Source organism: Culex quinquefasciatus, chromosome 1 (genome assembly GCF_015732765.1).
Source record: "Culex quinquefasciatus strain JHB chromosome 1, VPISU_Cqui_1.0_pri_paternal, whole genome shotgun sequence".
Classification (NCBI taxonomy): domain Eukaryota; kingdom Metazoa; phylum Arthropoda; class Insecta; order Diptera; family Culicidae; genus Culex; species Culex quinquefasciatus.
In genome coordinates this window covers 85991556-86017664 of record NC_051861.1, presented here as the reverse complement: position 1 = coordinate 86017664, position 26109 = coordinate 85991556, and the positions used below count along the sequence as shown (strand labels likewise).

At 42.3% G+C, this 26109-nt stretch overlaps 2 protein-coding genes across 2 annotated transcripts; one reads left to right on the top strand and one right to left on the bottom strand.

Moving 5' to 3' along the window:
• Window positions 1-2466: 2466 nt before the first annotated feature.
• LOC6046965 lies at window positions 2467-3696 on the bottom strand. Its single transcript, XM_001864044.2, has 2 exons — window positions 2872-3696; window positions 2467-2809 (listed from the first exon to the last, which is right to left on the bottom strand). Exons 1-2 carry the CDS (start codon window positions 3573-3575, stop codon window positions 2710-2712), a joined length of 804 nt encoding a protein of 267 aa, XP_001864079.2. The 5' UTR covers window positions 3576-3696; the 3' UTR covers window positions 2467-2709.
• Window positions 3697-6702: 3006 nt separating this feature from the next.
• LOC6046173 (zinc finger protein 43) lies at window positions 6703-24501 on the top strand. Its single transcript, XM_001863369.2, has 4 exons — window positions 6703-6908; window positions 6968-7779; window positions 7838-8485; window positions 23903-24501. Exons 1-4 carry the CDS (start codon window positions 6774-6776, stop codon window positions 24432-24434), a joined length of 2127 nt encoding a protein of 708 aa, XP_001863404.2. The 5' UTR covers window positions 6703-6773; the 3' UTR covers window positions 24435-24501.
• Window positions 24502-26109: the final 1608 nt, after the last annotated feature.

Sequence of the window (26109 nt, the reverse complement as noted above, 5' to 3'; positions counted from 1 at the left end):
AATGTATGTAAACTATGTACGGATCCATTATCCGACCCATCGTTGGTTAGGTTATCAAAAGACCTTCCAAATGAGTACAAAATATTGTAGATCTGGCAACCCTGTCTCAAATTATGCCCACTTAAGTGATAATTATGATCTTTTTTGAAGCCGGATCTCACTTAAATGTATGTAAACTATGTCCGGATCCATCATCCGACCCATTGTTGGTTAGGTAATCGAAAGACCTTTCCAATGAGTCTAACACATTGAAGATCTGGCCATCCTGTGTCGAGATATGACCACTTAAGTGATATATATGTACATTTTGAAGCCGGATCTCACTTAAATGTATGTAAACTATGTCCGGATCCATTATCCGACCCATCGTTGGTAAGGTTAATAAAAGACCTTTTAAATTAGTACAAAATATTGTAGATCTGGCAACCCTGTCTCAAATTATGACCACTTAAGTGATATATATGTACATTTTGAAGCCGGATCTCACTTAAATGTATGTAAACTATGTCCGGATCCATCATCCGACCCATCGTTGGTTAGGTAATCGAAAGATCTTTCCAATAAGTCCAAAACATTGAAGATCTGGCAACCCTGTCTCGAGATATGACCACTTAAGTGATATTTATGTACATTTTTGAAGCCGGATCTCACTTAAATGTATGTAAACTATGTCCGGATCCATCATCCGACCCCTCGTTGGTTAGGTAATCAAAAGACCTTTCCAATAAGTCCAAAACATTGAAGATCTGGCAACCCTGTCTCGAGATATGACCACTTAAGTGATATTTATGTACATTTTTGAAGCCGGATCTCACTTAAATGTATGTAAACTATGTACGGATCCATTATCCGACCCATCGTTGGTTAGGTTATCAAAAGACCTTCCAAATGAGTACAAAATATTGTAGATCTGGCAACCCTGTCTCAAATTATGCCCACTTAAGTGATAATTATGATCTTTTTTGAAGCCGGATCTCACTTAAATGTATGTAAACTATGTCCGGATCCATTATCCGATCCATCGTTGGTTAGGTAATCAAAAGACCTTTCAAATGAATACAAAACATTGAAGATCTGGCAAGCCTGTCTCAAGTTATGACCACTTAAGTGATAATTATGATCTTTTTAGAAGCCGGATCTCACTTAAATGTATGTAAACTAAGTACGGATCCATTATCCGACCCATTGTTGGTTAGGTAATCAAAAAACCTTTCCAATGAGTCCAAAACATTGAAGATCTGGCAACGCTCAGTTTCAAATTTTGACCGCTTAAGTGACATTTGTGTAATTTTTTTTATTGAGAAATAGATAGAATTTGTGTCCAAACCCATCATATCACCAAATGTTGATAAAAAGTGAGGAAGGCACCAACCACATTTGTGGATTAAGTTAGTTTTTTTTATTTACAAAGGTCACATAATTTTCTGGGGAGAGATCGAAGTAGCCATGCGCAAGTTCGGACGTGAAATTTGTGCGGTGCCGAAAATTTGACGTTTTTCTTCGGTTTAGAGTTAATTTTCATTGGTAAATTCCAAGAAAGTTTTTGATGAGTTTTTTCGGATTTGTTTGTGATGTAAGTGAATCTACATGCTGAATGCAACAGTGAAACTCTGCGTGATTTTGTGTGTGGCGTAACGGAAAGGATTTCCGTTTGGTTCCAGCCGTTCCGGCAAGGCCAGAAGCTGTGCACAACCCGGATGTCTGGATTCGATGATGTTCTTGTGAAGCAACAGCATCGTATTCGATGAATATTCGGTTTGTCGAATTCTTTGAAGAAGCTTGGTGAAGTCTTTCCATACTGTTTTTTGCTAGATAATTTATATTATATTCTATTTATCAAATGAAATATCCTTCCTACCCCACCCCAGCTTCTATATCCATAATCCCAATTCCACCCCCTCCTCCCTCTTCTCCCTCCTAAAAAAAATAATTACTTGCCAAATTTACACTTACACACCCAACCACAACTCATTCGGAGCGTTTGGTACGGTATGTCCACGCATCCTTCCTCCCCTGTTGATTCTGTGAAATGTGATCCGTTCTCAGAATTTGTCTCTGCGGTTATTGCAACGCAGTAGGCCTGGCCGCTTTAATTTTTGTAATACATGTTCGGGGTTGCTCGGATGTAATGCAATCATTAATATTGACAAGAAAGGACTTGGGGCGTAATCTATGCTTTCTTCGGACTGGCTGCGCTTGTATTCGATTAGATTAGATTAGATTAGAAAGGTCACATAATTTTCTGGCTGTCTAGTGTAAAAAATGCAAGAAATTAATGGACAACGTGAAACATCCGGTACCGAGAAATTAAAAGTGAGAGTGTGTGCTTGCAACATGGAGTTAAATTTTTCAAAGTGGCATGGGAACCTTCACAGCAACTGCACAGAAAGTTTAACTCCATGTTGCACACACTCTCACTTTTAATTTCTCGATAGACATCGGTTGAAAGTGAGTTGATTTTTGATGTGTGTTATAATAACGTATTTATTTATATTTGAAAAAGATAGAAATGACTTGTTAGACGAATGTTTAAACAATAAGTGATGATAAATTAATCCTGCTGGGGGGTCTTTTCGAAGAAAGCCAAGATTTTCGTCAAATTTCCGAACTTCAATTCACATTAGTCAAAAGATGAATAAAACTTGCTGGTTGCGGCTAGCGGGCAGACAAGGGCCAGCCCTTCCCGGCGTTCGATCCGCTTGCATCACTTTAGTTAAAGAAAACTGGATGGATGTTGTTTCGGGCCAGCTTTCGCTTGCACAACGGGCACTGCTTCCGGACTTTGATCTCTTGGCTGATGCAATCATTACTAAAAAAAAATAGTTCCTAATTAGTGTTTGAAATTTAAAGATTTCCAATCTTTCGTTTTACCAAAACAAGTGTCCACAAATGGTGGACGCGGCTGGCTTCTTCAGAATGGAATCGAAACAAATCGGACAGGAGATGGCAATGACCGGTTCGCCCACTGCCCCTTGCGACAGATTCAATACTTCTCCCGGGCCCTCTTTGGACCGCTTAACCGCCGGTGGTCCATCCCGGTATTCATTAACCACAGGAGCAGCCAGCTGTGGTGCTTCCGGTGGCGGCGGTTCGATGACCGTATCGTCCAGCGTAATCGAGTCCAAAATTGGGGCCGAGTTGGCAATCCGGCGGATAAGGTTTCGCTGAACACGCGGCGAACACAGATCGACGACCGGAACCGCAGGCCCCGGCACTAAGACACAGTCCTCGGAAATGGTGCGTTGAATGGACGAAACAGAACTGACACCGGACTGGTCCAAGTTGGACGACAAATTCAACGAGTTGAAGGAACTGTCCGTACTGATAGAGCTGTTTCCGAAAATGTTCAATCCGTTGCCGTCGAAAGAATCGTCGTTGGACGAAAAAATCGAGCTAAGCGACGAGTCGCTGGCAGTGCTGTGGTTGTGGCTGCTGCTGCTGATGTTAGCGGATCCGGAACTGCCGCTTCCGGATGTTGACCCGTGAGCCGAAAGGAAAGCTTCCGCCCGTTGGATCAGTTCCATCATGCTTTCTTCGACGACTTCTTCGAAACTTGTGTCCGTTGAAGAATCCATTGTGGCACGGGAAACGAGCACTTAATCGATTTAAAGTTTAGAAATTTTAATTAAATTTTGAAAGTTTCCGAGCAAAAACCACACAACAATCGTTTCGGCGACCGCACACTTTGTTTTGTGAACAACGGTACACGTTAAAGAAACTCAGCATGAATTTGCAAATAATCAATAAAAGCGATTTTTGTTCTTAACGCAATTTTAAGTACGCTCCATACATAAATGATTTGTTTTGTATGGAAATTTTCCACGCACACAAAAAAATAATACTGTAATGACAAAAGTAACTTAATCTTGAAATAAAATAAAATGTGTTCAGAATTTACTGCATTAAAAGTTTTTTTCTTGTTTTAAAAATGAAAACTTTTACTGCTACAGTGAGTAAGTAGTGGTTCACGACGACAATCAAAACCGAACGCGGCCGTAGTAGAGACCCTATTTAGGATCTCTAGGCCGCAGTAGGGAATTATCAAACCTCCAAAGTCATTCAAATTTAAGGTTGGAAAACTTGTGGTTTTTCATCTAGGCTCTCTAAGCCGCAGCCAGAACTTGGACGCGGAAACCTTCGGAGTGGGTAGACGAAATTGAAGTTGAAGCAGCTTTTTGAACAAGTACGGTAAAGTTAATTTTAACGGTGAGGAAAAGGAAGCGGCATAATCGGAGGTCAGTGCGGATGTTGCACTCGGTGCCGGCGGTTTACGACTATCAGCAGTAGTGTGGTTCAAGGCTCCTTGGAAATGCAAAAATGTCAGCAAAACCACTGCATTGTTGATAAAAACATTGTTCTATGTCCACAGAAGCTCCCCTGAAATTTTCAGCCAATGTGGTTCAGGTTTCATCAAAGCTCTATGGCATTTAAGTTTGTGTGAGATTTTCAATGTTTTCAAAATCAAATCAAATTATTCGCTCTACAGCATTGCCTTGACGTTCTCGATTGCGAGATTCCTACTCTAAACTAGGTGTCCGAAGGCTTCATTGTTGAGGCAATTGCAAACCTCTTTTTACACCTAAGCTTCCATCAACCCCGGGATTCGCACTGACGACCTTTGGATTGTTAGTCCAACTGCCTACCAGCGACTCCACCGAGGCAATGTTTTCCTATGGGGAAAAACGTGGGAAAAAACCTTTTTGTTATTTGTTACCGCAAAAAAATCACAATTCCAATCAAATAAGCTAAAACCTCCGATTTTTAGAGATTATAGGCTAGTATGCAGATCTGAAAAACGCAAAACTCCATATAAAAAAACGCCCAAGAAACGGTCAAGGAAAGGGTCACGAAAGTGGCATGTGACGTTTCTTCGCGCGTTGCTTGTTTGTAATATGTTTTGATGAAAAAAAATCAAAGAATGTGAATTTTACTGAAAGTTACAAACTTGTTAATAATTTTATATTCGTTAGAATTATAGAAATCCCGACGAATCTCACAATGCAGAATCTTGAAATTAAAACTACGGATTTTGTTTTTTGGTCGAAACGGGGCAAAATATAGAAGTTGTCTTCATTGCTGTTGGCCCACGTGTCACCAACTATTGCTAGTACCAACCAGCAACCTTTGGATTGTGAGTTCACTGCACTGTCCGATTAATCCACCCTGGCGGGACCGAAATGAAATAAACCGAAGTTAAAATAAACTTGACTATAAACATACAAGTATATATTTTCTTATACTGAAAATTTCAATAATAATCTGATATTTGACAATACAAAATTAATAATTTAAAAATATGGAAAAACAAATATTTCAGAAATTTCAAACAACAAAAAAAATATGAAGGAAATTTTTAACCATTTTTAAAATCATTCAAATCTGAAATATGGAAATAAGGCTTTCTAGGCCCAGTGAAAAAAAAATTAATTTAACTCAAAAATGGCGAACTCCTCGTCACAGTGTCCTGATGCAAACAAAGATCGAGCTGTAGCTGTCACAGCCCTGCGAAGTATGTTGGCTGACATACACTGAAAATACGCCACACGTTTTATTCAAGTGCCCAAACACTTGAATGATTGAATAAAGCAACATCATAGATTTAATTGGTTTGTGTTTCAACATCATTTCAAACCATTATCAAATGCAAGTGTTTGGGCGATTGAATTTTTGGTATTTTTTAACATGTTATTGTCATTCGGGTGGCTCAAGCTTTTCAAGTGTTTTGCTCATAAATTTGTCCCACTACCTTTAACTATTCAAAGTGAAGAGCAAAACACTTGAAATTGATCTTAAGATCTACCCAAAACAGGCACTATTCAAAGTCAACGTGAAGTCCACATGAATTTAATGTGTGTCACTGATTGATTTTAGAGCGACTTTCATCGAAGGCTGGAAGCAAGGTTAGGACGAATAGCACAAAAACTCACCCGTCTTCAACTGCCAGCTGGCGCAGTGGTAGCGTGCACGATTAGCAAGCGAGAACCTGTATATCGCTTGTACGTACTTTTATTTTTCAACCCCATTTAAAATTCAAGTGTTTGGCTGTTGACATTATTTCATGGCCAATCACCGAAATTTCAAGTGTTTTGCGATTGATATTTGAGTGCTCTGTACAGCAGGGCCAGATCATGTGTAGAACACTTCGTTGAGCTGTGTAAGTTTTGCTCAGTGTATCGGGCAGTCAGTAAAAAAAAAACCAGCTAGAAGTCGTCTGACAAAATTTTTTTGCTAGAAAGAGATAGGAAACCTGATGCAAACAAACGTCCAGCTGTCATGTAAACATACTTTGAATGTGTTGGTAAATTTCTGACTAGAAAGCCTTATTCGAAAACAGATATTTACGAAAAACCCTAAATTCTGACATTCAAAAACTTATTTTTTTTAATATTAAAAAAACTCAAAACTCCTGAATAAAAAATGTGGAGTTCAGTAATTTCAAAATTTAAGAATTTAAGAACAAAAATAAAAAAAATCCTAACTTCCTAATTTCCAACTTGCCTAATTTCTGGCAGGATTTTGGCAGAACCAGCTCTGCTATTATATATCGTGACTGGGGGAAATTCTTCCGAAGTTCGGTTGAAACAATCTGATTGTGTAGTGATACTGTGCGTAACATTTACTCAAACTTGGTTGGCATACCGTTTTTGACGATCTGGCCCCACTGCCAGAGTGCAACTGTCAAAAAGTCAAACAAACAAAAAAAAAATAGTTTGAAGTTTGTTTACACTCGAGATTTCACGGTTCGAGCCAAACTTCGGACTGCGGCCCCCAAAATGACCGAGGAAAGCCTGCTGCAGGACTGCCTCACCTGTCGGCGCAAGACGGAAACTTTCCTCCGAATTCGGAACGACATCGCCGATGACGAAGATACCGTCGAGTCCGTCCTCGCGAAGCACTTTTGGTTTGAGGTGAGATTAAAATGTAATTTTTGTTTACGTTTTTTGACTAATGGGAATCTCCGCCGCAGGCCATCCAGTACCGCGACCGGGTGCTGTGCACCAGCTGCTGGGAAAAGATCGACGAGTTTCACAAGTTTTACTGCGAGGTCGAGGAGCGATGGGGACTGCACGTGGAGGTCAAAACAGAACAGCTGGAGGAGGAGGGCGTTGCTTCCGAGGTGGTTAAGGCTGAACGGTTGGAGTCGGATGGGGGAAGTTTTGGGGAGGATTCGGACGGAGATTTTGAGCCGGGTGAAGCGAAGATGGAACTTCCGGATGATTTTTCTGAGGATTCGGAAGAGGAGTCTACGACTCCAATAGCTAAGAGGAAACGGTCCGCGCGGGACGAAGGAACGGGTTCAGGGCGTAAAACAAGCTACGTCCGGTCGCACAAGCGAGCTAACCGGGAACGGAACGACCTGATTGCGAAATACGTCCAGCTTCAGTGTGACATTTGCAGCGAACGGTTCGCGACCTTTCCCCGGCTGCTTCTACACTACAAACGGTCCCACGAAACGCAAGGGTACGTGACCTGCTGCGAGAAAGTGTTCCACAAGCGGTCCGTACTTGTCGAACATCTCCGAAAGGTGCACGAATTTGTCGCCGGTGGCGATGACGAGTCTCAGTTCCGGTGTGAACTTTGCGAGCCGGTGAGGAACTTCAAGGACGAAGAGGGACTTCAGCTGCACAACGTGGTTTGTCACACGGCGGAGGGAGAGCGGATCTACAAGTGCGACCAGTGCGAGAAGGCGTTCGACAGCGAGTGGGCCCTGAGTGGACACAAGTACTGGCACCAGAACATTGAGAGCTTGAACATTTGCTGCGAAAAGTGCAATAAATAGTAAGTAAGATCGATTGGTTTGGATCTAATCCTACTTAAGGCTTTATTTTCATTCAAGTTTCAATTCCGCCCGCACGCTCAACACTCACATACGTGCCTTCCACCCGGAAGGCACCACCACAACATCCTCATCCTTCTCGACGACGATGTCCACCGACGCCATCACTATGGCCGAACCAACACTCCCAGATCAGCTCATTGCCGGAGCTGCTCCGGAAGATTCATTCAAAGCCCCAAGCCAATCGGCGCGAGCCACCTCAGCCACCCGGAAGGCGCCCAAATCCGCCGAAGAGCTGGCCCAAGAGGACGACCTGATTCGGCAGTTTTGCACGCTGCTCTGCGAAAGCTGCGACTTTGTTGCGGACAGCTTCTACACCCTCGAGCGGCACTACAAGACGGAACACGACCAGCGCGGGTACGCCATCTGCTGTGGGCGAAAGTTTTGCAAGAAGCGCCGCCTGTACGAGCACTGCCAGCGGCACGTCAATCCGGACGCGTTCCGGTGCGAAGTGTGCAACAAGTCGTTCACCGAGAGCGACGGGCTGGAGAAGCACAACAAGTGGGTCCACACGCCGGACTCGGAGAAGCCGTTCAAGTGTGAGATCTGCGACGCGGCGTTCTACAAGGACTATCTGCTGCGAAACCACATGAAGTACCACATCTCGATGGAGCAGAAGATTTTCAACTGCAAGGATTGCGACAAGTCGTGAGTATTGTAACATGATTTATCAAATAACGCTTGTGATAATTGCACTCGATCGAAACGTTACGATCGTAGTTTGTCAAATCGTGATTTGTCGAAAGTAGATTGAGATTATTTGAAAGTAATTTCTCGATCTACCAGAATCTCGAAATGTGTTCGAAGCTGAAAAAAAATGAAAATCTTAATTTCTGTGAATTTAAAATTCATTTTTTTTTATTTATCAATATTTTAAAAACAGGAAAATTTAAAATTCCCAGATCCATGGTTTTTTTTCTCAAAATTATTTTTTCCTTAAAAGCACTAATCTAGAAAAGTTCTCAAAATCACTGAGTTGCAAATTTAATATTGTGGAGCAGAACTGCTAAATTAAGAAAAATCCTAATTGAATTTGATTATTAAAATTGCTTATTCCTAATATCAAAAATCCTAATAGAAATTTACTTTAAAGTTCTTAAATTCTTGATTTTTTTTAGTCTATGGTTTAAAAAAAATTAAAGTAAAGAATTATCAATCTTAAAGCTATAAAGAAATCATGAAATTCCAAAAAAAATGTAGTTTTTTTGTTATTGAAAATTGAAAAATTTAATCAATTGTAAAATAAAAAAAAACATCTTTTTTTTAGGAATTCATTATTCTTAAATACTTAAATTTAAATATGATAATAATAATATGATATTTAAAAAAATAAATGTTTAAATTATCAAATTTCAAAAATCAGAAATTTCGACGCCTCTGTGCTTTATTGTACTAAGCTTGCTGGGATTTTTATCTAGTTTGTATCGATATGAAAATTCAAAAAATAAAAATTATAAAATACAAAAAAAAACTGAAAATACTAAATTTCTATTTTTCTTAACTTCAAGAAACTCAATTCTAAAATTTCAAATTTATAAAATTTTAAATTCAAAAATTCGAAAATTTAAAAACTTTTTAAATTTGATAAATTTTAAGATCAAGCATTTTTGAGTTCAAATGTTCAAAAAAAAAGGTGCAGGTGGTTATGTTACACATGACCAGTATGACAAAGAACTTTGCAAGATGGTTGTTGAAATTTTCGATTACATTGTCTGGTCCAAATTTTCCCAAGATTCACTAGATTCTTAATAACCATAAAGTTTGATACCCATATTGCCCCTACTCTTATGGTTCGGCAAATGTCCCCCATCGGAACATCCCCGGGGCCTCTGGCCACTCCGGATTGTGGCCACTACTGCCGAAATGACAAATTTTATATCCAGTATCAAAAATCATAAAGTTTGATACCCATATTGCCCCTACTTATGGTTCGGCAAATGTCCACCATCGGAACATCCCGGGGCCTCCGGCCACTCCGGATTGTGGCCACTACTGCCGAAATGACAAATTTTATATCCAGTATCAAAAATCATAAAGTTTGATACCCATATTGCCCCTACTCTTATGGTTCGGCAAATGTCCCCCATCGGAACATCCCCGGGGCCTCCGGCCACTCCGGATTGTGGCCATTACTGCCGAAATGTTAAATTTCATATCCAGTATCAAAAACCATAAAGTTTGACACCCATATTGCCCATACTTATGGTTCGGCAAATGTCCCCCATCGGAACATCCCCGGGCCTCCGGCCACTCCGGATTGTGGCCATTACTGCCGAAATCTCAAATTTCATATCCAGTATCAAAACCATAAAGTTTGATACCCATATTGCCCATACTCTTATGGTTCGGCAAATGTCCCCCATCGGAACATCCCGGGGCCTCCGGCCACTCCGGATTGTGGCCATTACTGCCGAAATGTCAAATTTCATATCCAGTATCAAAACCATAAAGTTTGATACCCATATTGCCCATACTTTATGGTTCGGCAAATGGCCCCCATCGGAACATCCCCGGCCTCCGGCCACTCCGGATTGTGGCCACTACTGCCGAAATGACAAATTTTATATCCAGTATCAAAATCATAAAGTTTGATACCCATATTGCCCCTACTTTATGGTTCGGCAAATGTCCACCATCGGAACATCCCCGGCCTCCGGCCACTCCGGATTGTGGCCACTACTGCCGAAATGACAAATTTTATATCCAGTATCAAAAATCATAAAGTTTGATACCCATATTGCCCCTACTCTTATGGTTCGGCAAATGTCCCCCATCGGAACATCCCCGGGGCCTCCGGCCACTCCGGATTGCGGCCATTACTGCCGAAATGTTAAATTTCATATCCAGTATCAAAAACCATAAAGTTTGACACCCATATTGCCCATACTCTTATGGTTCGGCAAATGTCCCCCCATCGGAACATCCCCGGGGCCTTCGGCCACTCCGGATTGTGGCCATTACTGCCGAAATGTTAAATTTCATATCCAGTATCAAAAACCATAAAGTTTGACACCCATATTGCCCATACTCTTATGGTTCGGCAAATGTCCCCCCATCGGAACATCCCCGGGGCCTCCGGCCACTCCGGATTGTGGCCATTACTGCCGAAATGTCAAATTTCATATCCAGTATCAAAAACCATAAAGTTTGATACCCATATTGCCCATACTCTTATGGTTCGGCAAATGTCCACCATCGGAACATCCCCGGGGCCTCCGGCCACTCCGGATTGTGGCCACTACTGCCGAAATGACAAATTTTATATCCAGTATCAAAAATCATAAAGTTTGATACCCATATTGCCCCTACTCTTATGGTTCGGCAAATGTCCACCATCGGAACATCCCCGGGGCCTCCGGCCACTCCGGATTGTGGCCACTACTGCCGAAATGACAAATTTTATATCCAGTATCAAAAATCATAAAGTTTGATACCCATATTGCCCCTACTCTTATGGTTCGGCAAATGTCCCCCATCGGAACATCCCCGGGGCCTCCGGCCACTCCGGATTGTGGCCACTACTGCCGAAATGACAAATTTTATATCCAGTATCAAAAATCATAAAGTTTGATACCCATATTGCCCCTACTCTTATGGTTCGGCAAATGTCCCCCATCGGAACATCCCCGGGGCCTCCGGCCACTCCGGATTGTGGCCATTACTGCCGAAATGTCAAATTTCATATCCAGTATCAAAAACCATAAAGTTTGATACCCATATTGCCCATACTCTTATGGTTCGGCAAATGTCCCCCCATCGGAACATCCCCGGGGCCTCCGGCCACTCCGGATTGTGGCCACTACTGCCGAAATGACAAATTTTATATCCAGTATCAAAAATCATAAAGTTTGATACCCATATTGCCCCTACTCTTATGGTTCGGCAAATGTCCACCATCGGAACATCCCCGGCCTCCGGCCACTCCGGATTGTGGCCACTACTGCCGAAATGACAAATTTTATATCCAGTATCAAAATCATAAAGTTTGATACCCATATTGCCCTACTCTTATGGTTCGGCAAATGTCCCCATCGGAACATCCCCGGCCTCCGGCCACTCCGGATTGTGGCCATTACTGCCGAAATGTTAAATTTCATATCCAGTATCAAAACCATAAAGTTTGACACCCATATTGCCCATACTCTTATGGTTCGGCAAATGTCCCCCATCGGAACATCCCGGGCCTCCGGCCACTCCGGATTGTGGCCATTACTGCCGAAATCTCAAATTTCATATCCAGTATCAAAACCATAAAGTTTGATACCCATATTGCCCATACTCTTATGGTTCGGCAAATGTCCCCCATCGGAACATCCCCGGGGCCTCCGGCCACTCCGGATTGTGGCCATTACTGCCGAAATGTCAAATTTCATATCCAGTATCAAAAACCATAAAGTTTGATACCCATATTGCCCATACTCTTATGGTTCGGCAAATGGCCCCCCATCGGAACATCCCCGGGGCCTCCGGCCACTCCGGATTGTGGCCACTACTGCCGAAATGACAAATTTTATATCCAGTATCAAAAATCATAAAGTTTGATACCCATATTGCCCCTACTCTTATGGTTCGGCAAATGTCCACCATCGGAACATCCCGGGGCCTCCGGCCACTCCGGATTGTGGCCACTACTGCCGAAATGACAAATTTTATATCCAGTATCAAAATCATAAAGTTTGATACCCATATTGCCCCTACTCTTATGGTTCGGCAAATGTCCCCATCGGAACATCCCGGGGCCTCCGGCCACTCCGGATTGCGGCCATTACTGCCGAAATGTTAAATTTCATATCCAGTATCAAAACCATAAAGTTTGACACCCATATTGCCCATACTCTTATGGTTCGGCAAATGTCCCCCATCGGAACATCCCCGGGGCCTTCGGCCACTCCGGATTGTGGCCATTACTGCCGAAATGTTAAATTTCATATCCAGTATCAAAAACCATAAAGTTTGACACCCATATTGCCCATACTCTTATGGTTCGGCAAATGTCCCCCCATCGGAACATCCCCGGGGCCTCCGGCCACTCCGGATTGTGGCCATTACTGCCGAAATGTCAAATTTCATATCCAGTATCAAAAACCATAAAGTTTGATACCCATATTGCCCATACTCTTATGGTTCGGCAAATGTCCACCATCGGAACATCCCTGGCCTCCGGCCACTCCGGATTGTGGCCACTACTGCCGAAATGACAAATTTTATATCCAGTATCAAAAATCATAAAGTTTGATACCCATATTGCCCTACTCTTATGGTTCGGCAAATGTCCACCATCGGAACATCCCGGGGCCTCCGGCCACTCGGATTGTGGCCACTACTGCCGAAATGACAAATTTTATATCCAGTATCAAAATCATAAAGTTTGATACCCATATTGCCCCTACTCTTATGGTTCGGCAAATGTCCCCATCGGAACATCCCCGGGCCTCCGGCCACTCCGGATTGTGGCCACTACTGCCGAAATGACAAATTTTATATCCAGTATCAAAAATCATAAAGTTTGATACCCATATTGCCCCTACTCTTATGGTTCGGCAAATGTCCCCCATCGGAACATCCCCGGGGCCTCCGGCCACTCCGGATTGTGGCCATTACTGCCGAAATCTCAAATTTCATATCCAGTATCAAAAACCATAAAGTTTGATACCCATATTGCCCATACTCTTATGGTTCGGCAAATGTCCCCCATCGGAACATCCCCGGGGCCTCCGGCCACTCCGGATTGTGGCCATTACTGCCGAAATGTCAAATTTCATATCCAGTATCAAAAACCATAAAGTTTGATACCCATATTGCCCATACTCTTATGGTTCGGCAAATGTCCCCCCATCGGAACATCCCCGGGGCCTCCGGCCACTCCGGATTGTGGCCTCTACTGCCGAAATGACAAATTTTATATCCAGTATCAAAAATCATAAAGTTTGATACCCATATTGCCCCTACTCTTATGGTTCGGCAAATGTCCACCATCGGAACATCCCCGGGGCCTCCGGCCACTCCGGATTGTGGCCACTACTGCCGAAATGACAAATTTTATATCCAGTATCAAAATCATAAAGTTTGATACCCATATTGCCCTACTCTTATGGTTCGGCAAATGTCCCCATCGGAACATCCCCGGGCCTCCGGCCACTCGGATTGCGGCCATTACTGCCGAAATGTTAAATTTCATATCCAGTATCAAAAACCATAAAGTTTGACACCCATATTGCCCATACTCTTATGGTTCGGCAAATGTCCCCCCATCGGAACATCCCCGGGGCCTTCGGCCACTCCGGATTGTGGCCATTACTGCCGAAATGTTAAATTTCATATCCAGTATCAAAAACCATAAAGTTTGACACCCGTATTGCCCATACTCTTATGGTTCGGCAAATGTCCCCCCATCGGAACATCCCCGGGGCCTCCGGCCACTCCGGATTGTGGCCATTACTGCCGAAATGTCAAATTTCATATCCAGTATCAAAAACCATAAAGTTTGATACCCATATTGCCCATACTCTTATGGTTCGGCAAATGTCCCCCCATCGGAACATCCCCGGGGCCTCCGGCCACTCCGGATTGTGGCCACTACTGCCGAAATGACAAATTTTATATCCAGTATCAAAAATCATAAAGTTTGATACCCATATTGCCCCTACTCTTATGGTTCGGCAAATGTCCACCATCGGAACATCCCCGGGGCCTCCGGCCACTCCGGATTGTGGCCACTACTGCCGAAATGACAAATTTTATATCCAGTATCAAAAATCATAAAGTTTGATACCCATATTGCCCCTACTCTTATGGTTCGGCAAATGTCCACCATCGGAACATCCCCGGGGCCTCCGGCCACTCCGGATTGTGGCCACTACTGCCGAAATGACAAATTTTATATCCAGTATCAAAAATCATAAAGTTTGATACCCATATTGCCCCTACTCTTATGGTTCGGCAAATGTCCCCCATCGGAACATCCCCGGGGCCTCCGGCCACTCCGGATTGTGGCCATTACTGCCGAAATGTTAAATTTCATATCCAGTATCAAAAACCATAAAGTTTGACACCCATATTGCCCATACTCTTATGGTTCGGCAAATTTCCCCCCATCGGAACATCCCCGGGGCCTTCGGCCACTCCGGATTGTGGCCATTACTGCCGAAATGTTAAATTTCATATCCAGTATCAAAAACCATAAAGTTTGACACCCATATTGCCCATACTCTTATGGTTCGGCAAATGTCCCCCCATCGGAACATCCCCGGGGCCTCCGGCCACTCCGGATTGTGGCCATTACTGCCGAAATGTCAAATTTCATATCCAGTATCAAAAACCATAAAGTTTGATACCCATATTGCCCATACTCTTATGGTTCGGCAAATGTCCCCCCATCGGAACATCCCCGGGGCCTCCGGCCACTCCGGATTGTGGCCACTACTGCCGAAATGACAAATTTTATATCCAGTATCAAAAATCATAAAGTTTGATACCCATATTGCCCCTACTCTTATGGTTCGGCAAATGTCCCCCATCGGAACATCCCCGGGGCCTCCGGCCACTCCGGATTGTGGCCATTACTGCCGAAATGTCAAATTTCATATCCAGTATCAAAAACCATAAAGTTTGATACCCATATTGCCCATACTCTTATGGTTCGGCAAATGTCCCCCCATCGGAACATCCCCGGGGCCTCCGGCCACTCCGGATTGTGGCCACTACTGCCGAAATGACAAATTTTATATCCAGTATCAAAAATCATAAAGTTTGATACCCATATTGCCCCTACTCTTATGGTTCGGCAAATGTCCACCATCGGAACATCCCCGGGGCCTCCGGCCACTCCGGATTGTGGCCACTACTGCCGAAATGACAAATTTATATCCAGTATCAAAATCATAAAGTTTGATACCCATATTGCCCTACTCTTATGGTTCGGCAAATGTCCCCCATCGGAACATCCCCGGGGCCTCCGGCCACTCCGGATTGTGGCCATTACTGCCGAAATGTTAAATTTCATATCCAGTATCAAAAACCATAAAGTTTGACACCCATATTGCCCATACTCTTATGGTTCGGCAAATGTCCCCCCATCGGAACATCCCCGGGGCCTCCGGCCACTCCGGATTGTGGCCATTACTGCCGAAATGTTAAATTTCATATCCAGTATCAAAAACCATAAAGTTTGACACCCATATTGCCCATACTCTTATGGTTCGGCAAATGTCCCCCCATCGGAACATCCCCGGGGCCTCCGGCCACTCCGGATTGTGGCCATTACTGCCGAAATGTCAAATTTCATATCCAGTATCAAAAACCATAAAGTTTGATACCCATATTGCCCATACTCTTATGGTTCGGCAAATGTCCCCCCATCGGAACATCCCCGGCCTCCGGCCACTCCGGATTGTGGCCACTACTGCCGAAATGACAAATTTTATATCCAGTATCAAAATCATAAAGTTTGATACCCATATTGCCCCTACTCTTATGGTTCGGCAAATGTCCCCCATCGGAACATCCCCGGGGCCTCCGGCCACTCTGGATTGTGGCCATTACTGCCGAAATGTTAAATTTCATATCCAGTATCAAAAACCATAGGGTTTGACACCCATATTGCCCATACTCTTATGGTTCGGCAAATGTCCCCCCATCGGAACATCCCCGGGGCCTCCGGCCACTCCGGATTGTGGCCATTACTGCCGAAATGTCAAATTTCATATCCAGTATCAAAAACCATAAAGTTTGATACCCATATTGCCCCTACTCTTATGGTTCGGCAAATGTCCACCATCGGAACATCCCCGGGGCCTCCGGCCACTCCGGATTGTGGCCACTACTGCCGAAATGACAAATTTTATATCCAGTATCAAAAATCATAAAGTTTGATACCCATATTGCCCCTACTCTTATGGTTCGGCAAATGTCCACCATCGGAACATCCCCGGGGCCTCCGGCCACTCCGGATTGTGGCCACTACTGCCGAAATGACAAATTTTATATCCAGTATCAAAAATCATAAAGTTTGATACCCATATTGCCCCTACTCTTATGGTTCGGCAAATGTCCCCCATCGGAACATCCCCGGGGCCTCCGGCCACTCTGGATTGTGGCCATTACTGCCGAAATGTTAAATTTCATATCCAGTATCAAAAACCATAAAGTTTGACACCCATATTGCCCATACTCTTATGGTTCGGCAAATGTCCCCCCATCGGAACATCCCCGGGGCCTCCGGCCACTCCGGATTGTGGCCACTACTGCCGAAATGACAAATTTTATATCCAGTATCAAAAATCATAAAGTTTGATACCCATATTGCCCCTACTCTTATGGTTCGGCAAATGTCCACCATCGGAACATCCCCGGGGCCTCCGGCCACTCCGGATTGTGGCCACTACTGCCGAAATGACAAATTTTATATCCAGTATCAAAAATCATAAAGTTTGATACCCATATTGCCACTACTCTTATGGTTCGGCAAATGTCCACCATCGGAACATCCCCGGGGCCTCCGGCCACTCCGGATTGTGGCCATTACTGCCGAAATGTTAAATTTCATATCCAGTATCAAAAACCATAAAGTTTGACACCCATATTGCCCATACTCTTATGGTTCGGCAAATGTCCCCCATCGGAACATCCCCGGGGCCTCCGGCCACTCCGGATTGTGGCCACTACTGCCGAAATGACAAATTTTATATCCAGTATCAAAAATCATAAAGTTTGATACCCATATTGCCCCTACTCTTATGGTTCGGCAAATGTCCACCATCGGAACATCCCCGGGGCCTCCGGCCACTCCGGATTGTGGCCACTACTGCCGAAATGACAAATTTTATATCCAGTATCAAAAATCATAAAGTTTGATACCCATATTGCCCCTACTCTTATGGTTCGGCAAATGTCCACCATCGGAACATCCCCGGGGCCTCCGGCCACTCCGGATTGTGGCCACTACTGCCGAAATGACAAATTTTATATCCAGTATCAAAAATCATAAAGTTTGATACCCATATTGCCCCTACTCTTATGGTTCGGCAAATGTCCACCATCGGAACATCCCCGGGGCCTCCGGCCACTCCGGATTGTGGCCACTACTGCCGAAATGACAAATTTTATATCCAGTATCAAAAATCATAAAGTTTGATACCCATATTGCCCCTACTTATGGTTCGGCAAATGTCCACCATCGGAACATCCCGGGGCCTCCGGCCACTCCGGATTGTGGCCACTACTGCCGAAATGACAAATTTATATCCAGTATCAAAATCATAAAGTTTGATACCCATATTGCCCCTCTTATGGTTCGGCAAATGTCCCCATCGGAACATCCCGGGCCTCCGCCACTCCGGATTGTGGCCATTACTGCCGAAATGTTAAATTTCATATCCAGTATCAAAAACCATAAAGTTTGACACCCATATTGCCCATACTCTTATGGTTCGGCAAATGTCCCCCCATCGGAACATCCCCGGGGCCTCCGGCCACTCCGGATTGTGGCCATTACTGCCGAAATCTCAAATTTCATATCCAGTATCAAAAACCATAAAGTTTGATACCCATATTGCCCATACTCTTATGGTTCGGCAAATGTCCCCCATCGGAACATCCCCGGGGCCTCCGGCCACTCCGGATTGTGGCCATTACTGCCGAAATGTCAAATTTCATATCCAGTATCAAAAACCATAAAGTTTGACACCCATATTGCCCATACTCTTATGGTTCGGCAAATGTCCCCCCATCGGAACATCCCCGGGGCCTCCGGCCACTCCGGATTGTGGCCATTACTGCCGAAATCTCAAATTTCATATCCAGTATCAAAAACCATAAAGTTTGATACCCATATTGCCCATACTCTTATGGTTCGGCAAATGTCCCCCATCGGAACATCCCCGGGGCCTCCGGCCACTCCGGATTGTGGCCATTACTGCCGAAATGTCAAATTTCATATCCAGTATCAAAAACCATAAAGTTTGATACCCATATTGCCCATACTTATGGTTCGGCAAATGTCCACCATCGGAACATCCCCGGCCTCCGGCCACTCCGGATTGTGGCCACTACTGCCGAAATGACAAATTTTATATCCAGTATCAAAATCATAAAGTTTGATACCCATATTGCCCATACTCTTATGGTTCGGCAAATGTCCCCCATCGGAACATCCCCGGCCTCCGGCCACTCCGGATTGTGGCCACTACTGCCGAAATGACAAATTTTATATCCAGTATCAAAATCATAAAGTTTGATACCCATATTGCCCTCTTTATGGTTCGGCAAATGTCCACCATCGGAACATCCCGGGGCCTCCGGCCACTCCGGATTGTGGCCACTACTGCCGAAATGACAAATTTTATATCCAGTATCAAAATCATAAAGTTTGATACCCATATTGCCCTACTCTTATGGTTCGGCAAATGTCCACCATCGGAACATCCCCGGGCCTCCGGCCACTCCGGATTGTGGCCACTACTGCCGAAATGACAAATTTTATATCCAGTATCAAAATCATAAAGTTTGATACCCATATTGCCCTACTCTTATGGTTCGGCAAATGTCCCCATCGGAACATCCCCGGCCTCCGGCCACTCCGGATTGTGGCCATTACTGCCGAAATGTTAAATTTCATATCCAGTATCAAAAACCATAAAGTTTGACACCCATATTGCCCATACTCTTATGGTTCGGCAAATGTCCCCCCATCGGAACATCCCCGGGGCCTCCGGCCACTCCGGATTGTGGCCACTACTGCCGAAATGACAAATTTTATATCCAGTATCAAAAATCATAAAGTTTGATACCCATATTGCCCTACTTTATGGTTCGGCAAATGTCCACCATCGGAACATCCCGGGCCTCCGGCCACTCCGGATTGTGGCCACTACTGCCGAAATGACAAATTTTATATCCAGTATCAAAAATCATAAAGTTTGATACCCATATTGCCCTACTCTTGGTTCGGCAAATGTCCCCATCGGAACATCCCCGGGGCCTCCGGCCACTCCGGATTGTGGCCATTACTGCCGAAATGTTAAATTTCATATCCAGTATCAAAAACCATAAAGTTTGACACCCATATTGCCCATACTCTTATGGTTCGGCAAATGTCCCCCATCGGAACATCCCCGGGGCCTCCGGCCACTCCGGATTGTGGCCATTACTGCCGAAATGTTAAATTTCATATCCAGTATCAAAAACCATAAAGTTTGACACCCATATTGCCCATACTCTTATGGTTCGGCAAATGTCCCCCCATCGGAACATCCCCGGGGCCTCCGGCCACTCCGGATTGTGGCCACTACGAACACTTCAGCCAACGGGGCCTCCGAACACTCCAGGTGGTGGCCAATTCCAATTATCGACTCCTTCTAATGCCGGCTGGCATGTCTTGGCTGATCCATGCCATCTGCTCCCGGGCCACCAGACCATCTGCTCCTGATGTTGACTCGTCGACGTCCAGCAACAGAATGAATTATCGGGACCAACCGAGCCGAGTTTTGTTGGCTTAGGTTTAGTTTTGTTGCCCCGTCGACGATCCAAAAATTATGAGGTGGAGTGGGGTAATTTTAGATACATCAATCTCACGTCTCTCGATTGACTGATTGGGAAACGTTTGTTCGACCAACCAGCGTGTACTTTAGAGGGAAATTTGCCGAGAGGGGAATTCGTCACGTAACGTTTTCGCTTCGCGAAAATTTTGGATTGACACCACGTATAGAAACCTTAGGACAAAGTTCTTTGTCAAAAATCAAAACTTCAGTTTGATAAATTCTAGCTTTCTTTAATCAACAAATACCACAATTAATTCAATTTTATGTTAAATTATTAAAAATTTCAAAAATCTTTATTTCAAAAATTCCCAAAAATGTATTCTCTAAAAAAAATATTTTTAAATGCAAAATTTTTTAAGTTTTTAGATTTTGAAATAATAAAATTCAATTCAGTAATTTCAAAACTTAGTAAGGGCATATAATTTGAAAATGCTGAAGTTCTAAAATTGTAAACTTTAATTACTCTTAAATAATAACAGAATAGATTCTTGAATTTAAAAACATTAAAATTCCAAAAAAACCTCTTAATTTTTTGATTCTGAGATTAAAAATTCTAAAATCCTAAAATTCAAAATATTCAGAAATTTGGAAATCTCAATATGTTAGTATTCTATTTTTTAATTGCAAGAAAATTTTGAGATTCCGAAAACAAAAAATTTAAAGATTGACAATTCTCAAATTTCAACATTGGTAATTTTAAAAAGTCTAAATTTCGATGTCTCTTTTATGCTAACTAGATAGGAATCCCAGCAAGCTTAGTACAAGAGAGCACAGAGGCATCGATTTTTTTTTAATTTCAAGAATTTTTAAATTAAAAAATCCAAATTTCTAAAAAAATCCAATCCATTTTAAATTTAAAAATTCTTGAGTTCAATTCAATAATTTCAAAATCTAAGATTGAATAAATCCAAATTTCCAAAAATTTCAATATTTAAATCACAGAAATCTAAAATTACAAAAAAAAAATCCATTTCGTAAATGATTTTACTATTCTCAATATCAAATTCCTAAGTTTTTAGATTAATATAAAAAGTTCGTTTTTCATTAGTTAAAAAAATGTAAGATTTGACGAAAACAAAAAATTGCAAAAAAAAACTTGTTGCTACACTAAACATCTAAAATTACGATTTTAAAATCAACCTAAACATGCTAAAAAAGATTTTGAACGCAGGGAATGCATTTTAAATCAAAATCATGTGATTGCACTTAAATTTCCATGAAAATTTTGAAGTTTTTTGATTTTTTTTTTAAATTTCTCACTCGGTGAGACTTCACTACGACAACCGCAAACGTACCGAGTTAACCACCTTGGCTCATACGCTGGGTTCATTGCCGACGAGCCGACGCTTGTCTTGGTGCGCTGGTACGACGAACCAAAATTCTAACACACCAATAGGCTCGTACTGAAGCTAGAAAACCAAACCTGCGATGTGCGTTGTCACTGGCGCTTGGACGCTCACCAGAAATTCGTTCGCTCAGAGATCGATCAGAGAATGAGCAAGAAAAAAAAAAGAAAGACAACAGAATAGAGTTATCTAAGCCCGCTCTCACGCACACTAGCACGCCATTTGTTTTGCTGGACGGTACAAAATTTAACCTCACTTTTTTTTCGTGTACGTACACGCAATACATGCGCACGTAGATAACTCTATGAGCATCAGCACGGATAGCTGCTTGAGTCGTGTTCAGGGTTGCCAGGTTGCCAGATAAATCTGGGAATGCCAGATTGTTCAAGTGTCAGCCAGAATAAAGATTCATCCTTCTCAGTGCCAGATATTGACAGATTTTTCCAGATTTTTTACTTTATGCCCATTTTGTTCACGTTTTTATTGAAATATATGATTTTAATTGAAAATCAAAAATATTAGAACGTGTATTTCTTAAATAAAAAGTATATTCTGCCTTTTTAGGCCTTAAAAACTGTTAAAACATCTGAATTATACAAACTTTTACAAACCTTTATTTATATCCTCCCCCATCTTCACCATTGAGATTTGTTAGATTTTCGTCTGCCAGATTTTGGTCGTGTTTGCGTTCACTGAAGCTTACCATAGATAATCATGATAGGCAATATGAACGACCAATCGATAGGGCAACTTGTACAAAACGGGGGTAATCTAGTATCAAAACTCTAAACGCGCTAGCATTACTCGCATCCAGCGATGGAATAAGGCTTTCTAGGCCCAGTGAAAAAAATATAATTTAACTCAAAATTGACGAACTCCTCGTCACAGTGTCCTGATGCAAACAATGATCTAGCTCGAGCTGTCACAGCCCTGCGAAGTATATTGGCTGACATATCGGGCAGTCAATCAAATAAACCAGCTAGAAGTCGCTTGACAAAAAAATTGCTAGAAAGAGATAGGAAACCTGATGCAAACAAAAGTTCAGCTGTCATGTAAACATACTTTGAATGTGTTGGTAAATTTCTGACTAGAAAGCCTTATAATCATCATCAAAAGTAAATCATTGGACGTTCATCAAGAGAAAAAATCCTAAGGGAGCATGACTCTCCTCTCTCGCGCATGAAAGATCGGTAAAAGAAATCTAAAAAAATCATCATCTTGATTATTCGGCGGAACATCTTATTCACTACTACACTTGCAGGTGTAACGTCACAAGTCGAAAAATTACCTGTCACATTTTGTAGATGAGCAAAGTGTGTAAACAAAGTGAAATAAGTGGTGCTGACAAGGAAATTCACAAAAAATCATCAGCAGATTGATTTTCTTGAAGAATTTCGGGAGCGATTTTCTTTTGTGTGATTTGCCTCCTCTCTCTTTTGCGGGTGAAGAAAGTTCGCTAGGGAAATTGATTTATTTGCGATTATTCCATCCCTGCTCGCATCTGCATGTGAAGCTCAACTTGACAACTTGTCGACGAGGCGTCGGAAATCGATCGTCCATGATTTTTGGCTGATTTTTTGAATGAATATTTCTCGAGAAACGATTGGATTACGAAGCTTGATTTGGAGTCGAAGCCAAAAGCAAACCCCTAAACCTTTCTTTAGTAAGAAAGGCAAAAAATAAGAAAATTAAAAAAAGGTTCCCCCTCGACTTTGGTTAGAGTCGGGAAACATAATCTTCAAAAATATTCAAAATCATGAGTTCCTTATTTTTGATTTGTTCACTGCTCAACTCAAATTGGAGTTCAGCTACCCATGATTAGTCATATCTGAGTGGATTATTGCCTGTTACATTATCAAATGCATTTCAAATGCAATTCAAATCATCACTGTCACTTAGGCCGCCATCTTTGATTTGAGTACTCGGATAATCCAGTCTGCTCTGTGATAGAAATTTTGAGCGAAACTTGTCAATGGGAGATCGGAACTTTACTATCGATAAAATCTCGATCGTGAGTCGAGAAATTACGATCAAAATTTTTCGAGGCGATAATCACAACGAACTTAAAGCTAAATATTGTATACCGTAAATTTCGGGCGTAAAGTGTGCCAATTGTTATGGGAAACATACCGCCAATTGGAACACCACAAAACACAACAATTCCCGCTTCCCTTCTTCCACAGCTTCGGCACGGCGGTCCTGCTGCGGGCGCACCAGCAAAATATCCACGGCGCCGCGTCCAGCTGGGTTTGCGACATCTGCGCCAAGGGGTTCGTGCACAAATCCCAGCTCGAAACGCACCGCCTCTCGCACTCCGAGGAGGGCGCGGCCAGCCTGAAAAAGCAGTGCGAACGGTGCAAAAAGTGGCTCAAAAACAAGGACACGTACACGAACCACCTGAAGCGGTGCCTCGCCGGAGGTCCGGTTACGTGTGACATTTGCGGCAAGGAGGCGGTCAACGAGCTGGCACTGGCCTCGCACAAGCGATTCAACCACGAGGACAAACCGGCCTTCGCGTGCAGCTACTGTGGGAAGCAGTTTAAGCGGCTGCTGCGGCTCAAGGAACACGAAGCGAATCATCGCGGCGAGTTGCTCTACTCGTGTCCGTACTGTCCGCGGCAGTGCAACTCCAGCTCGAACATGTACACCCACAAGAAGGTGGCCCACCCGGAGCTGTGGGCTGCCAAGGTGGCGGACAGGTACTACAAGCGATGAGGCGCAGGTAAGGAGATTTGCTTTATTTTATTCAATATTATGCTCGTGATAATTGTAAAGATCAAAAGTATTTTTGACTAGCTAAGACAAACCGAAAGTCCAACAAAATGGTACGCTTCTGCACTATATACAAATGACGCAAGTTACTAAAAAACGACTTAATATACTTCATTCTGAAGAACCACTTTCTGAACCGTTTTTAAAAATTTCTAGATTTGTTTTTGAAAAGGTCCTATAAGCTATTGTGTTTCACATGTTTATAGGACCATTTAAAAAAAAACAACTTTAGGTTACGGAATGGCCAAAAACGTTTTAAATTGTTGGAAAGTAGGGGAACAGCATCTAATTCCAGCGTGCCTCTAATGTTGGCAGGTCAGAACTTTGACATTCAATTTAAGCTAATTAAAAGCGTTTTCAACTGAAATCGAGTGATAAATAGCTCAATAAAAAGTGAGCAAGCAAGTTTCAATCAAAAGTTTTGCTAAATTAGTTGTTTAAATAGTGAAAATCAGCAAATTGGATGGAGTTAGGAGCGAGTGCTTAACCTGCCAAACATAAGAGAATTTCCCCTACGCCGGTGGATGAGTTCGTCGAATTGATTTTTATAAATATTTGTCTTCATTCTGATCTTTCAGTCGAATAATTTCATGCGTCATGTTGACGTCCATGCGTAACGTCAATGTTAGCAGAGTAAAAGAGCCAAATTCCACAAAATTCTGAAATTTCAAAATTCCTGATATTGAAATTTTAAGATTCTGAAATTATAATATACTCAAATTAAGAAGGCTGGTACAAATATTTTGTATTTTTCAAATCAGCCCAAAAAACCAGAGGGCAAAAAAATCATAGATTCTTAAGCTTTTAATTACTTAATTTCTGTAATTCTTATATTCCTCAATTATAAAACTCTAAGATTCTTAAATTCTTAAATTATCAAACTCTAATTTCAAAATTCTAAAAATTGTTCCAAAAATCCACAAATTTATTTTTTTAAATTCTCATATTTTTTTAATTTTTAATATGAAACAATAATTTTTTTTAATTCTAATAAATTTTAATTGTACGATTTTATAATTTTTTGAAATTAAAAAATGTTTGAGTTCTAAGAATCAATAATTTAAGAGTTTTAAAATTTCAAAATTGCATAATTTTATTATTCATAAATTCCAAAATATAAAAAAAAACTGACTAGAATTTCATTTTTGTCCAAAGCGGAGCTTTTCGCACCTCAGTGCTACCCAAGTAACATTTTTAAACCAACTAGCCAGCAACACCTAGTTTTTTTAAGGTTTTATGGTAACATCTTGATTGCTTAATAGTTTTTTTGGGCATTCACCGCAACCAATAAGCAAGAGCTAATTAATAGGATCTAACAGGGTTTTATGCCTCGGATATAAAACCTTGTGACAATAATAGCTAAATGGCTTTAAATAAGGTTTTATGAAAGTTTTAAGCGAATCTTGAAAACCCAATGGCGATGTCATGCCAAACGGTTTTATCGCATGCTTCTTTAAAACCAAGGGTGTTTTAGCTGTCAAGTGCCATTAGGCATGCGAAAAGCTTACTTAAAACCACAAGCTCTTGAAAAAGCTTTTAACGCGGCCAATTGGGTACTAAAGCCGAGACTAAAGCCCTATGTAAATTTTTATGTACAACGGAAAAAACACGATTAAAA